This window comes from Arachis ipaensis, chromosome B09, assembly GCF_000816755.2.
Source record: "Arachis ipaensis cultivar K30076 chromosome B09, Araip1.1, whole genome shotgun sequence".
NCBI lineage: Eukaryota > Viridiplantae > Streptophyta > Magnoliopsida > Fabales > Fabaceae > Arachis > Arachis ipaensis.
This window is the reverse complement of record NC_029793.2, coordinates 139,615,984-139,630,294: the sequence shown is the minus strand read 5'-3', so window position 1 is coordinate 139,630,294 and position 14,311 is coordinate 139,615,984. Positions and strand designations below refer to the sequence as shown.

Genomic DNA, 14,311 nt, shown 5'->3' with positions numbered 1-14,311 from the left:
ACACATGAATCAGAAAGTTTGCACCCGCTCTAATAAGATTTTGCACACATGAATTTGATGTTCTGCACCCACCTTAATGATTTAAAAGTACACATGAATCTGATAAATTGCACCCGCTTTAATATGATTTTGCACACATGAATCAGCAAGTTTGCATCCGCTTTAATGAGATTTTGCACATACGAATTTGATATTTTGCGCCCACCTTAATGATATTTTGTACACATGAATCATAGTTTGCACTCACATTCCTATTATTTAGATTCCACTTTCTCTTTATTTTAAATCTCATTTTTGTGTGCATACGTTAATATAATTTTTGTGTATATGTTCTGTTTTATGTTTTAGATGATGCAATAAAACCTGAATGGAGAGAAATTGTGCAAAGTGCAGTCCAAGCATTCTTAGAAATAGAAGACTGTGATATTTATACACCTTCTCCAATCAAGAAGACACAAGAACCTGTGCGACCATCAATTCCATCATTCTCCCTAATGATACATGAGGAAAACAAAATAGGGGAAGAAAAAAAGGTGATAGATGAGAAAAACAAAATAGGGGAAGAAGAAAAGGTGATAGAGGACAATAACTTAACAGAAGTAAATAAGGATAAGATATACTTTTGGGCAACAGACGATAGGTTGAACAAGGATGAGACTTTGTGCATCTTATAAGACATACCTAGAGCAATGCTTATTAGGGAGGATATCATGTCAATGTTGCCAAGACATCAGATAAACAATATGGTTAGATTTCTTGACTGTGACATGTTTCTGTTTTTTTTTTTTTATATTTTTATGTGTATTATGTTTTGGAACTAACATTACATTGTAAAATGCAGGTTCTGAATTATATGGTCTTTTTTTTCAACAAATTAAGGCCACCTAGCTTTGATGTCTATTGCATAAATGCTTTTGTTTTGGTGTGTATACAAAGTTACAAACTACTTTTTCAGTTTTATAATTGGAGAGTTTAAACTTTATAATTTAACTATTTCTTTATATATAGGGAGAGATGTTCTCACATTGGGGACACTTGGTCAAAAGAAAGAAAAAAAGTTATGTACTTCTTCTCGATGATTTTGGAAAGAATGGTGACAGCTTCTTTGAGCAAAAGGAAATTCCAAAACATAGATGGGTGAGTAAAACTAAAACTATTCTCTATGTATTGTGTTAATTTTTTTGTTTGTGCCAGAGCTATATTTGCTATGTATTTATTTTGTCGGTGTCATGCTATTTGTGGATTAATTTCATTCCTTCCCTGTCATAGTTGAAACTTCTCTACCATAGTTGAATCCCTTAAGATTATAGTACTAGACCCAAAATGTTTACCTTTATTTAATTCTGGGTGTGTCTATTCCCTGTGCTTTGCACTTTCTTCAGAACCCTATTTCTATCCACATACCCTGTCACTGTTACCTTGTGTTAATTTTTTTCATTTGAATGCTATTAAATATTTATAATGGAACAGAAATGAAACAGAAATGCTATCCTCTGTTTTTGAATCTATACTTGATATATGGGCATTGGAGCTTCTCTTTGTTTATACATTAAAGTTAGTGATGCCTCCTTTTGCCTCATTTGACTCTGCTGACCCTAATCTTGAGAAGTATTTCTGTATCCTTTGGTACTTATGGTTTTGGACAATTTCATCATTACTTTGTTAAATTATAAATCGATTTGTTGGTCAAGACTTTCATTTCTAATAAGAAAATATGATATAATGCAGTTATTGGTGCCGTACTGCTATGACTATCACTGGTGGCTATATGCTTATGACATCTATGAAAAAAGACTTTTTGTCTTGGATTCCTTGTATAAAGAGGCCAAAGGAGATAGGGTGCAGTTAGACATATATGCGGTATAATTTCGTTTTGCTCACATGATATTATATTATGTGGTTTAATAGTTTTATTTATTAACAATGAACTTTTTTCCAGAGCAAATTGATTCAACAAATGGTCTCGATAGCTGTGCCAAACTATGAGCTACCAAAGAATGACCCGATCCCAATTTATTTGAATCTCCCTAGACAATCAAATAAGTAAGCATAATATTAATTATGTTATATTATAAATAATATAAATGTACATGATAAGACTAACCAAATTCTAATTCAATTGTTTTTTCAGCTATGATTGCAGATTGTTTGTAATAAAATGGGTAGAAATGTGGAATCCTAGTAATATCGAGATTAATGTGTCCAACATGCCAGAATGGGAGGAAGTAAATGTTTTTTTGTATAGTTTTTATTTTTGCTTTTGATGTTCATGTTATTTTATAATTTATGATCTTTGTGAACATTGTTATTGCAGTTTGAGTGCGTTAATCTAAGGAAGCAATTGGTCATCCAAATGCTTACATCACCTTCAAATGCCCTTCTTAAGAATGTTATAAACAAATCAGAGAAATATAGAGTGGTAAAGCCAACTCCAGCTCAATCAAATCCTTACATAGTATGTAACACTGATGAATTGATGATCCAATGCCTTGGTTTGGCTGGGAAGGGCTTTAGAAAGAAAGCTCTCGTTAAGAAGCGCAAAAATTGAAATTCAAGACTTAGAGTTACCATCTCTTTTTAGGGGTTATTGGATATACTTGTTTTGTATATAACAGAGTTCAAGGGATCATTAGATATACTTGTTTTGTAGAAAGGTATTGTTTTGTAGTTTTTACTATATAGTATGCACTCACTTTCTGAACCTCCAAGCTGATTAATTGCCTCGATGAATCTTTGGGGAAGTTCAGGAGTCCATTTGAGCCTTGGCTTTGGCATCAATTGCGAGAACCAAGTGCATGCTACTTTGCACATTTTCCATTGTGTGTTGCTTCTTTTAGGAAAGAAAGAGTTACACTGTAGCATGTAATGTAAGCAAACACAAGAGAGACTTTTCAGTTTTCAATGAATGAATAATTCCTTTTTTAGCTATGTATGAATCCTATATGATCTTATATATAAATTGGAGTAGTTGTTATGTCCCATGATCTCATTCTTATATCAGAAAGCATGAGTGGGGTTATATTACAAACTAATTTTGTATCTATAAATAAGTTTAAGAGCATCTATTATAATGAGATTTTGCACACATAAATCAGACAATTTGCATTCATTTTAACAGAATTTTGCACACCTTATGAAGCACAATTTGCACCCGTCTTAATGAGATTTTGCACACCTTATATATAAATTGGAGTAGTTGTTATGTCCCGTGATCTCATTCTCATATCAGAAAGCATGAGTGGGGTTATATTACAAACTAATTTTGTATCTATAAATAAGTTTAAGAGCACCTATTATAATGAGATTTTGCACACATAAATCAGACAATTTGCATTCATTTTAATAGAATTTTGCACGCTTTATGAAGCACAATTTGCACCCGTCTTAAGCACAATTTGCACCCGTCTTAATGAGATTTTGCACACCTTATATATAAATTGGAGTAGTTGTTATGTCCCATGATCTCATTCTCATATCAGAAAGCATGAGTGGGGTTATATTACAAACTAATTTTGTATCTATAAATAAGTTTAAGAGCACCTATTATAATGAGATTTTGCACACATAAATCAGACAATTTGCATTCATTTTAACAGAATTTTGCACACCTTATGAAGCACAATTTGCACCCGTCTTAATGAGATTTTACACACCTTATATATAAATTGGAGTAGTTTTTATGTCCCATGATCTCATTCTCATATCAGAAAGCATGAGTGGGGTTATATTACAAACTAATTTTGTATCTATAAATAAGTTTAAGAGCACCTATTATAATGAGATTTTGCACACATAAATCAGACAATTTGCAATCATTTTAACAGAATTTTGCACACCTTATGAAGCATAATTTGCACCCGTCTTAAGCACAATTTGCACCCGTCTTAATGAGATTTTGCACACCTTATGAAGCACAATTTGCACCCGTCTTAAGCACAATTTGCACCCGTCTTAATGAGATTTTGCACACATAAATTAGACAATTTGCATTCATTTTAACAGAATTTTGCACACACATGAATGAGACAGTTTGCACACATGATAGTTTAATTTATCATGTAGAAAAAATATTATTTTTATTTTTAGATAACGAATGTTAAAATTAAGTAAAAAAATTAAACTCTTTCATTTAAAAATAATAACTAAAAATTTTATTATTTAATTTTGTTTAATACTAGTTACAAACTAATTTTGTACCTATAAACAAATTTAATTTACACCCATTTTAATGAAGCATATATGCATATATCCATAGTTATTTTGCTTACAAATTTCTCCATCATCTCGTTCTTAATATATTATTATTATTATTATTATTGTAACTGGTACTTGTTTTAATTGGGTAAGTTTCGTTTTAATTTTTTTAAAACATTTTACTAAATAGTGATTGGTTGATTTTCATCTTTTGCCAAGTCATTAGAATTGCTGATGTGGCATCATTAACAAAGGAAATACTGCTTAAACTCATTGTGGATATTATATTAAATTTAAGGAATTTTTGACAATTAGTATGAGAGATTAAGAAATGAAGAGTAGTAAGAGTCTTAATATGTATAAGTTGTAGAATTTGAATATTTGTAACTGAAATTTTTTATAACTATTATTATTATGACACTTTTAATGCATGTTTATTGCATTTAATTAGTACTTGATGTTTCAATTGAATAATAATATATAAGAGTTTTTTGTTTTAATTTTTTTAAAACATTTTACTAAATAGTGATTGGTTGATTTTCATCTTTTGCCAAGTCATTAGAATTGCTGATGTGGCATCATTAGTAAAAAAAAGATGGCTTAAACTCATTGTAGAGAGAGTTGGTATCAGCTTTTAAATAGATAGATAGATAGATAGATGCAAAAGATTTCATTTTCATCCTACATAGCAAACAACTACAACAAATTATATGGATTTTTTCCTATTAATTGGCTGTGAGTAGCAACAATTAGAATAAAACATGTTATAAAATAATTTGTACTCACCTAAAGTGAAAGTTAAATTGGCAATACTTCTTAATCTAAGACATAGCTTTCTCTTCAAGGGTTGTAAAATTATTATTGAAGTAATTTTTTTTTAAATTATCCCATGAAGTATTAAAAATACAAATAGGCTTCTCAATTTCTTTCTCAACAATTTGATTTAACTAATGGATTGGACAATCTTATTACACAATAAAATTGAAAAGATATCCATATTTTTCTACGAATTACAAAATTAGTATTCATGTGATTTTTTTACCCAAAAATTATCCTTTTTTTCACTGATTTTTATGATTTTAAATATAATACAAAATATTTTATTTAAATCCTACGTAATGATTCGTAAACAATTACAAAAGAATTTTTTTTTCTATTCGTACCAAAAATCAATACAAAAAATAGAACAGAATATGTTATAAGACTCTTTTGTACTAACTTGAACTGGAAGCTAAATTGGCACTCCTCTACAACCGGAGATATTACTTTCTCCTCATTCTTGCTTGTCTAAATTGGATAGATCTAAGTGTTTCAAATAATTGTGTTTCTACATTTTCAAAATAGGCATCAAAATCACCTTATGAATCAATTTACAATAAAATAAGGAAAGAGCAATAAAAATTATGTTAAACAAACCAAGCTGCAGAATCATATGTTGGAGGCACATATCTTCTTGTCTTCTTTTTTTTTAAAGGATTGTTCTCCGCCTCTTTAATCTAGCAATTTTGGGTATTAACTCTTCCAGTCTGTCATTACCATTGCAAATCCTTCTACAACAAAGAGAATAAGACATGGTCAAAGAATGATAATCCATTCCAAGTAAATCGTGGAAGCAATATTGCACATGTGGAATAACAATTTGAAAAAGAGGAACACATAAATGTAAATTGTGGAATAATTTTAAATGCACATTAATTTTAGTTGACAGAACCCGTTAAAAAAAAGAGGAATACATAAACATGTGCTACTTGCAATGATTTCACAATTAAAATATTATTTATAACAATAGAATGAGAAGAGTAAACGACAAATTTGAAAATCTTTAGAAAAATACATGGAAAGAATGGTGACGTTGGCCTAAGATCCAAAATCGAGCTCCGGCAGGAAACCGCAATAGGGGGAATGGAGTTTGGCCTGGTTTCTGCAATTTATGTAATGCGGCTCCACCAAAGATGGACATCGCGATGGACAATTTGTTTTGAGGAAAAAACAATGGCTCATGGGACCGAAAGAGGATGTAGGTAGGAAAAAACAATGGCTCATGAGATGGTATGGAGATGTGTAAGAGGAAGAGGATTTCTAAAAGTACGAGAAAGGTAAGGGTTTTTTTTGGGTAAATGTTAATTTGTGTTTTTGTTGTTTTAGAAATAAGGATTGATTTGGAAAAAGTTAAGTGGTTGGTTTTTATTGTGTTTTTTAGTTTTATTTTGTATTTTTTTTTGTTTGAAAATAAGAGTTGATTTGGCAAGATTTGATTAGTTGATTCTAACATTTTGCCAAGTAAGCAATGTTGCTGACATGGCGTTCGTAGAAGAAGAAGAATAACTTCAAAGTAATGTGGGTAAACTTATGTATCTACTTTTATATATTAAGAATAGATAGAAAAAGCTATCACTCAAGTGTAAGTACTAAGTAATAACAGCATGGCTATAAAGTACAACTGATTATCCTTTATATATACCTTGAGGAAGTAGTTTCTACATCTAAAGTCTATTTATTGTAAAAAAAATAGCATGGGTAACAAAAATAAAATAATGTTTTACCTCTTTTTCGGTTATCTCACTTTTCCTCTTCTTTGCCTCGGTCTTCTTTTTTATCATCTTGTCTTTTTCAGATCCTAGCCTATTTGTTGGACGACCCTTAGTGGACACATAAGGAGGGCTTTTAATATCTTGAATGCTTATTATACAGCCTCCTACAAAAATGGACAGTGCATCTTTACCACCATCTTCTAATGTAAGCAAATTATCTAACTCATTGGCATTAGATGATGAGTTAGCAACATGCTTTTGACACTCCGCCATAGCCATATCAAGATAACGATGTAAGATATCACTTGTTTTCTTTGTTTGGGATGCAAATTGAGCAACACTGTTCGAATGGGAGCATAAATCATCAAACCTCTCTATTTTTGGATTCAACAAACTTGGATCATGACTGCTCTTAATATCACTATGTCTTCGCTTCACAAGTTTGCTCCAACGGTCCAAAATGTATCTTCTTGGAATTTCTCTCACGCGTTCATGCCTTAGGACAACCAAGCTATGACGGCATAATATGCCTCTTGATTCAAACATTTGACACATGCATGTAATATCCTTCGTTTTTGCATTGTAGTTAACTTCATAAACCCTCTCTTTAAAAGTAGATACATCCTCCAAAATAGAATAGACTTTAGATGTAGAAACTGCTTTCATAAGGTGCAAAATACAATTTGCTTTCTTTTTAAATTGCTTTTGTACTTCCTTAAACTTTGCATTAGTATAGGCACCTTGAAATTGCTTCTCTATTAAGGAATTAGTGGCACAAGGTATTATTGATTTATAGTCTTCAACATCAGCCTCCCTTTCTTGTTGCTCTTTTCATCCAAGGCAATTGTCATATTGTTTGACAAATTGAATCAACAAGCTCTTATTATTTATAAATTTGTCAAAATATGAATGCATGCTCTCACTTCGTTGTGTGGATCTCATACCAGCCCAAAAAAAGTTGTCAAAAAAAATTGGAACCCATCGATGTCTTTCTTCATAGATATCTATGTATCATAGTAAACAAATATACATAAAAAAAATTTGTAAGCAAACTTAACAAAAGTGGATGCAAATGTTGTCATAAACATGTTAATAATGCGATGAAGCTTAAAAAATATTAGAATAAGAAAATTGTACTAGAGGCATATTCAAACACATGTTAGAATTCTAGCAAATAGAATATGATAGCCACTTGATACTTTTTAAATGCTAATATGCTAAGTCCTATGTGCAAAATATAAAAATTCATGTTTAGAGAAGTACCTGATAGCCACTTGTTATCTTCTAGACCATATTCAATCAGAAAATCTTTCCATTGATTTTGAAAATCATCTTTTGAAATAGACTCCCAAACAATATTATTTAAATCACTTTGTAACTCTTTATATCTCTTGTGTCTTTTGAATTTTTCTGGAATCTTTTTTGTAATGTGCCAAATGCATAACCTATTACGTGTCTCTGGCATCACATTCTCAATTCCAGCTCGTATTCCAAGGCATTGGTCTGTTATAATGCCTTTAGGAGCCTTTCCATGCATACATGTAAGCCAAGCATTAAATAACCAAGTAAACGAGCCTGAATTCCTTAGTCAACAAACCACACCCAAGAAGCACTGAGTTACCATGGTGATTAACCCCCACAAAGGAACCAAATGGCATATCGTAACGATTGGTTTTATAAGTAGTATCAAACAAAACTACATCACCAAAGTACTCATATGCTGCTCTACTTCGAGCATCAGCCCAAAATATAGTTTTGAGACGCTTGTTTTGATCAAGTTCAACATCAAAATAAAAATCAGAGTTCATATCCTTCATCCGTGTAAAATACTTCAACATCTCCCTAGCATCCATTTCTTCCGTAACATTGCGTACCTTTCTGCTGAGATAGTTCCTAACATCTTTTTCCATTAAGTTTATCTTAGAAAAACCCCCTGCTTCACCCACCAATACTTGATATGTTTTGCTTGGTCTCACACCTGCTTCATCATTCCTCTCAATGACTCGACACATGTGCATAGTCATCTATCTATTACGTGTCAACAGTTTTGCCATCTCTGGATCACAAGGATGTGAATGATCCAAACACACCTTCGATATAATCCAAAGACCCTCCTTATTCAACCTAATAGAAATCCTTGCGGGGCAATTGTAGTTGGTTCTAGGGTTGGTCTTTTCTATTGGTGAAACTCTAGACTTGCGTTTTCCCTCCCTATTGCAAGTGATCATTTGATTCTTAGGAACCTTATCTTTACCAACTCTTCAGGTAAACCTTATCTTAGTAACAAAACCAACGCGCTTGGCATAATTCTGATAAAATTGATTTGCATCTTCAATGGTTCCAAAACACATGCCAACCTTGGGCACATCCTGTAAAAAAGTTAGCATACATCAGATAGTAAATCAAAATCTGATTAAAGTAGGTGCAAACTGTGCTCTACTAGGGCTTAATTACGTGCATTCTTAGGGTAAAGAAGAGGAACGCCTTTGAATAGAGGGCATAGCCTTAAATGAAAGGTGACAGCCAGAAAATAAGGAAAGGGTTTTGGGTGGAGAATTTGCACATATCTGAAAGTTTTACATGGAAATAGCAAAATAAGAAAACCATGACTCCTAGACCCAAATATCTGAAAATTGAAAGTCAAGTTGAAAGTCCAAAAAGCACGTTTCTTATTGCTAATTATTAAGAACAAATAGTGGATATGTATATGAGAAGCATGCAAACAATTCACAGAATCCTTAGCAAGAATGAAGCTACCTATGGAAATTGACAAATCTGAAAGAAAAGATAAAGATTGTGGTGATGTGATTCAGAATCATGAAAGCAGCAATAATAACAACATCATATCAGAAATTGATGATGTTAGTAATAATAGTAAGAAGAAAAAAGATGGTTCAAGAGTGTTTTATGGTAGCAGGGCATTCTTCTAAAACCATTATTCATTACTCAGAAACAACAAACAAGAAACACTAACATTTTTTATATTTTCTGTCTTAGTCATTTCATCAAACAGTTGGTTTGCGTTAATTGTGGATTGTTGCATTATGAAAATCAAAAGCAAATAAGGTATAATTTGGATTCTGTACATTCAATTTAAACTCTATTATGAAAAAGAAAAACAGCATGCTTTGCGAGCTCAGAAATTCATAATCATAATCATCATTGTGTTCATTGATGCACTATGAAAATCATTACAAAAATCATGAAATTAGAAGAAGGAGAAATTGCTTACTTCAATATTCTGTTCTTCTAACACTGATTCCATCATTGACATGGAGAGAGAGATTGAAATTCTGAGTTGTTCTACAGCTGAGAAGGAATGAGCGACAGAGAAGAAAATTTTATCCAAGAGTAAAAGGTGAAGCTTCAAGCTTTGTCAACGAAACTGCAATCGTAGAAGAGCGTATCCGACTAGCGGTGCTCTCCGGCTAGTTCCTTGGAGAGGAGCGTGAGAGAAAGCCTTTTGTGATAGCGCGTGAGAGAAAGCCGTTTGTGATAGTGCGTGAGACAGTCCTAGTATAAAAACGCTGATGGCTGAATGATGGTTAGGTATAAGAAAATTTGCTGGTCCCTGAGAGTTTCCCTTTAAATAAACTAGAAGTGAAAAGAATTCAACTTAGAAATGTGCATTAAGGGGTTCATTAATCGAAAAAATTCTGGATATTATAAGCAATCATCAATTTAAAAAAAAAAAGAAGCAAATTAACAAGATAAAATAAATAAAACAAACCGTTGGCCTTTGCTTTGATGACTCTTGTGTCAACTTCTTTGCAAGTTTTTCTTTATCCCAATAAGCAATCCATGGTGGTGGAGGCCCCATATAATTTTCCTTATCTCCGAATGTGTCTTTGTGGTAATAGATAATCTACAAGCAAAATAATAAATGTAATGATTATCATCAAAAAAGAAATCAAAAAAGGAAAAAATGATAAGTACATTAGACTGATTACCATCAAAACATAAAGACAACCATCAATACTTAATGTATTTTTTTCCTTGAATTTTTGAACCCCTTTCATAAGCTCATCATGCACAAATCTTGCCCAATTGTATCTTGTGATATTCTCTACATCAACAATGGCACGTAAATGCTTTGGGGATGTGACAGCGCTACTTGTTGGTGCCAAAAATAAGCTAATAATGAACATTGTAAATGCTCTCCTAAAATAATCTCTCCCTTTAGATGTTGAAACATTACATTCTCTTGAATGTAATACTTCTTGTAACCATGGACTTGTCACAGACTTAAACGGGGCAACTAATCTTTTTTGCTCTGAAGTCCAATCTTCTTCTTCTGGAAAACTTTTACCAATTGAAGGTAATCCTAGAGCTAACCCAATTTTGTCTGTTGTCACATCGATATCCCTCACCACTAATTCCAGTTTGCTTGTTGTTGTGTTATATGCTTTAGAAAGTGCGAGGAATAACCGCCTATCAATTTTCCAATCTTGAATAGCCTTCATGGATGAGAATCCCATTTTATCAACTTCAAGTTTTTGCTCTTTTGTAAGAGAATTTATCGTTGTGAAAATCGAAACGTAAGAACAACGACATTCTATCACTTTCTACAAATATAAAAAAATCTTATTAAACTGGGTGCAAATTATGCTAAGTGATATGTGAAAAATTTTAGTAAATTGGGTGCAAATAAATTGAGCAGTTCCCTTCTGTCAGTGCAACCAATCTTCCAAGATGGAAGTAGTGGACCATAGCTTATTATAATAAAAACTTCAATAATATAATCAACCTAATGTATCAATATAAGTAGTTAACCTGGTGCACAGGGTTAGGTCATCAAAATGCTATGTATATTTAAAATTAATCACTAATTTATTATTATGTATTATATATAAATATATATTATATTTAATTTATTTTTAATATATTTTTTGCAAACTGTGCAAGTAAGGTGTGCAAAACTTTACTAAAGTGGGTGCAAATTGTCAAATTGATGTGTGCAAAATCCAATTAAAGTGGGTGCAAACTGTCCGAAAAATGTGTGCAAAAAATAATTATATTGAGTGCAAACTATGCTGAATAAGGTGTGTAAATTCTCATTAAAGTGGGTGCAAACTATCTGATTCATGTGTGCAAAATTTCATTCAGATGGGTGCAAAGTGGTTCATACCCAAGATTCTAATTCTTCAAGAGTTTTCTTCCTTCTAGTTCCTGTTTCAGATTTCTTTGTAGTTGTACTTCTTCGCGGCATCTTAATATCTGGATCTTTTTTCCATTTTTAAATAATCACTACATATTATTAAGAAACATACTATTAACAAAGCTAGTAATCAATTATGCAGTAGCCATTATCAAAGCTCTACCACAACAAAGCTGTACTAACAAATGAGATAATAACTTAATGAATTTTTTCAAAGATTTATAAATTAAAAGTTCCATCAATATTACTATTATGATTCATCTGCATTCAATGTCATATGTTTATAGATTCAAAAACAGAGTATAATAACTTTAATGTATAAACAAAGAGAAGCTCCAATGCCCCAGAAAAGTAATAATAAAGGTAGAAGAAGAGAAGTGTTCAGGGTTGTTGGAGGGACAGGAAATTTTATTATAGAGTACTTAAAGATTTTTCATGAATAGACATGAAACATTGAGTAATATTTTTGAGTGTTATTATGAATTTCTCGTTGCATGTTTTGAATGGGTACAGAATGATGGACAGCAAGAAGGTAAGAGTTGAAGAAAGCAATAAATGAACAAAAATCAAAACTCATTAACCTTCACATTAATCTTGAAGAAGCATCACGCATTACTAGGAACGAAGGAGAATGGATAGAGAGCTGAGAGATATTATTGCAGAGAGTAATGCCGCTGCTATTGGAGACGCTACTTGAGATGAACAGCGAGCTCAAGAATGCTGATTCGTATTGAGCGTGCTCCTGCGTTGAGAGGAACAAAGAGGGCGTGCAAGAGTGTAGAGGAGAGACTGTAAAATTTTGGGGGAGAAGAAGAGAGCGTGGTAAGGGAGCGTGAGTACACGCTCTCTTTATGGGTTTGGGCTTTATTTTGTTTGAGGTATAAAATTACTATTGCTGGTTGTTTGCTGGCCCAAAAGTTAGAAAACTGCTGGCCCCTAGCGGTGCTCATATGGTATTAAGAAAGCATCTTATAATATTATACAAATGAAAAAAAAGTTATAGAGGTAAAAATATAATAAAAATCTTATACAAATTAAAGTTGTGTGAAATAGCTACTAAATAATAATAATAATAATAATAATAATAATAATAATAATAATAATAATAATAATAATAATAATAATAATAATAATAATAATAATAATAATATTATTTATTATTATTATTATTATTATTATTATTATTATTATTATTATTCAAAAAAAATATATAAACCAAAATATATGTTAGTCATTTACAAAAAATAATTTTACTTAAATGTCATGAATATTTATATTTGTCTTAATTTTTTTTAAATAGTAGACCAAAATATAGATCTAAATATGAAGAGTGTAAGACCCCAAATTTTCGAAAATTAAATAATTAACTATCTAGGAATTATTATATTTGTCAAATTTTGTTGTTTTAAAAGAAAAATTATTTCTAACAAAAATAATTAAATAGAATTTTATAATTATACAAATAAAAAAAATTAACAAAATATACGTGAGAATTTTTCATTCTACCATTGAGAGGTGTAGGTTTTTTTATCTTTTATATGTTAATTATGTGACAAACGAATAATAATATTAAATTAATTATTTTTTTTTTGCAATACAATTTAGGAAATTAATAAATGTCAAACCTAGTACTCTATATAATTAAATATTTAAATATCAAATCCAATACTCTACATAATTAATAGCTTAGATAGTTTAGGAAATTAACATATTAATGTTTTTAATGAATCCTTGATAGGTGTGAACTTTCTTGCGCCCTATATATACGCCAGTCAAATAACTTAGCCAATATGCAAAACAAATAATATTGTGGTAGGCAAAATTAATAATTTAATTTAATTTCAAAATAAATATTTATGTATTCAAATTTCGAACATAATACTATACATAATCAATATTTTAGAAAATTAAAAAAAATATTATTGCAAAGCAATTTAAAAAAGAATAAGTTAATAAAATATTTAAGGAACTTTTTCATTCAATCATTGATAGGTAAATACGTATAAAAAACATAAAAATACATATCAAATAAAAAGAAATATTTTTTTCTTTATCAAATTGATAAGACAAAAAAAATTGTTTTTTCCTACATTAAATTGATATAAAAAAAGACATAATACTATTTTACTAAAGTTGGGAATAAATTAAAAAGGTAGAGGAATGACTGAAAATATAGATTAGATAAGTAAACTAAAGAGAAGAAAAGATGTTAGTGGATGTTATGCGTTGAAAGTAATAACTGCTGTAAAATTGAATAAAAAATAATCATTATATTAAAAAAAATAAACATCAAACTCCCATATTTTCTTTGTATATTGTTATTTTGTTATAGTATAAATAATAATTTTAGAATTATCTAAATATTTTAATATAAATTATTTAATATTGTCAGATCTAAAAAAACTAAAAAATAAAATTAATATTTCTT

General features: G+C 30.6%; 1 protein-coding gene and 1 long non-coding RNA gene across 2 annotated transcripts; one reads left to right on the top strand and one right to left on the bottom strand.

The window, feature by feature from the left end:
- LOC107616280 lies at nt 700–1,382 on the top strand. Its single transcript, XR_002353617.1, has 3 exons — nt 700–746; nt 842–922; nt 1,009–1,382. It is a non-coding gene; the product is annotated as an uncharacterized LOC107616280 (long non-coding RNA).
- On the bottom strand, nt 10,102–11,934 carry LOC110266975. The gene is made up of 4 exons (XM_021112077.1): nt 11,854–11,934; nt 10,676–11,290; nt 10,452–10,590; nt 10,102–10,319 (listed from the first exon to the last, which is right to left on the bottom strand). The coding sequence occupies exons 1-4, from the start codon at nt 11,932–11,934 to the stop codon at nt 10,102–10,104; spliced, it is 1,053 nt and encodes a 350-aa protein (XP_020967736.1).

What these genes read in the sequence shown, in the direction of transcription:
- LOC110266975 (XM_021112077.1), bottom strand. Translation starts at nt 11,934, where the DNA reads ATGCCGCGAAGAAGTACAACTACAAAGAAATCTGAAACAGGAACTAGA. An exon ending in GTTGTCTTTATGTTTTGATG is followed by an intron (nt 10,591 to 10,675) that starts GTAATCAGTCTA and finishes TTTTGCTTGTAG; the next exon opens with ATTATCTATTACCACAAAGA. An exon ending in AAAGCAAAGGCCAACGGTTT is followed by an intron (nt 10,320 to 10,451) that starts GTTTTATTTATT and finishes TTTCACTTCTAG; the next exon opens with TTTATTTAAAGGGAAACTCT.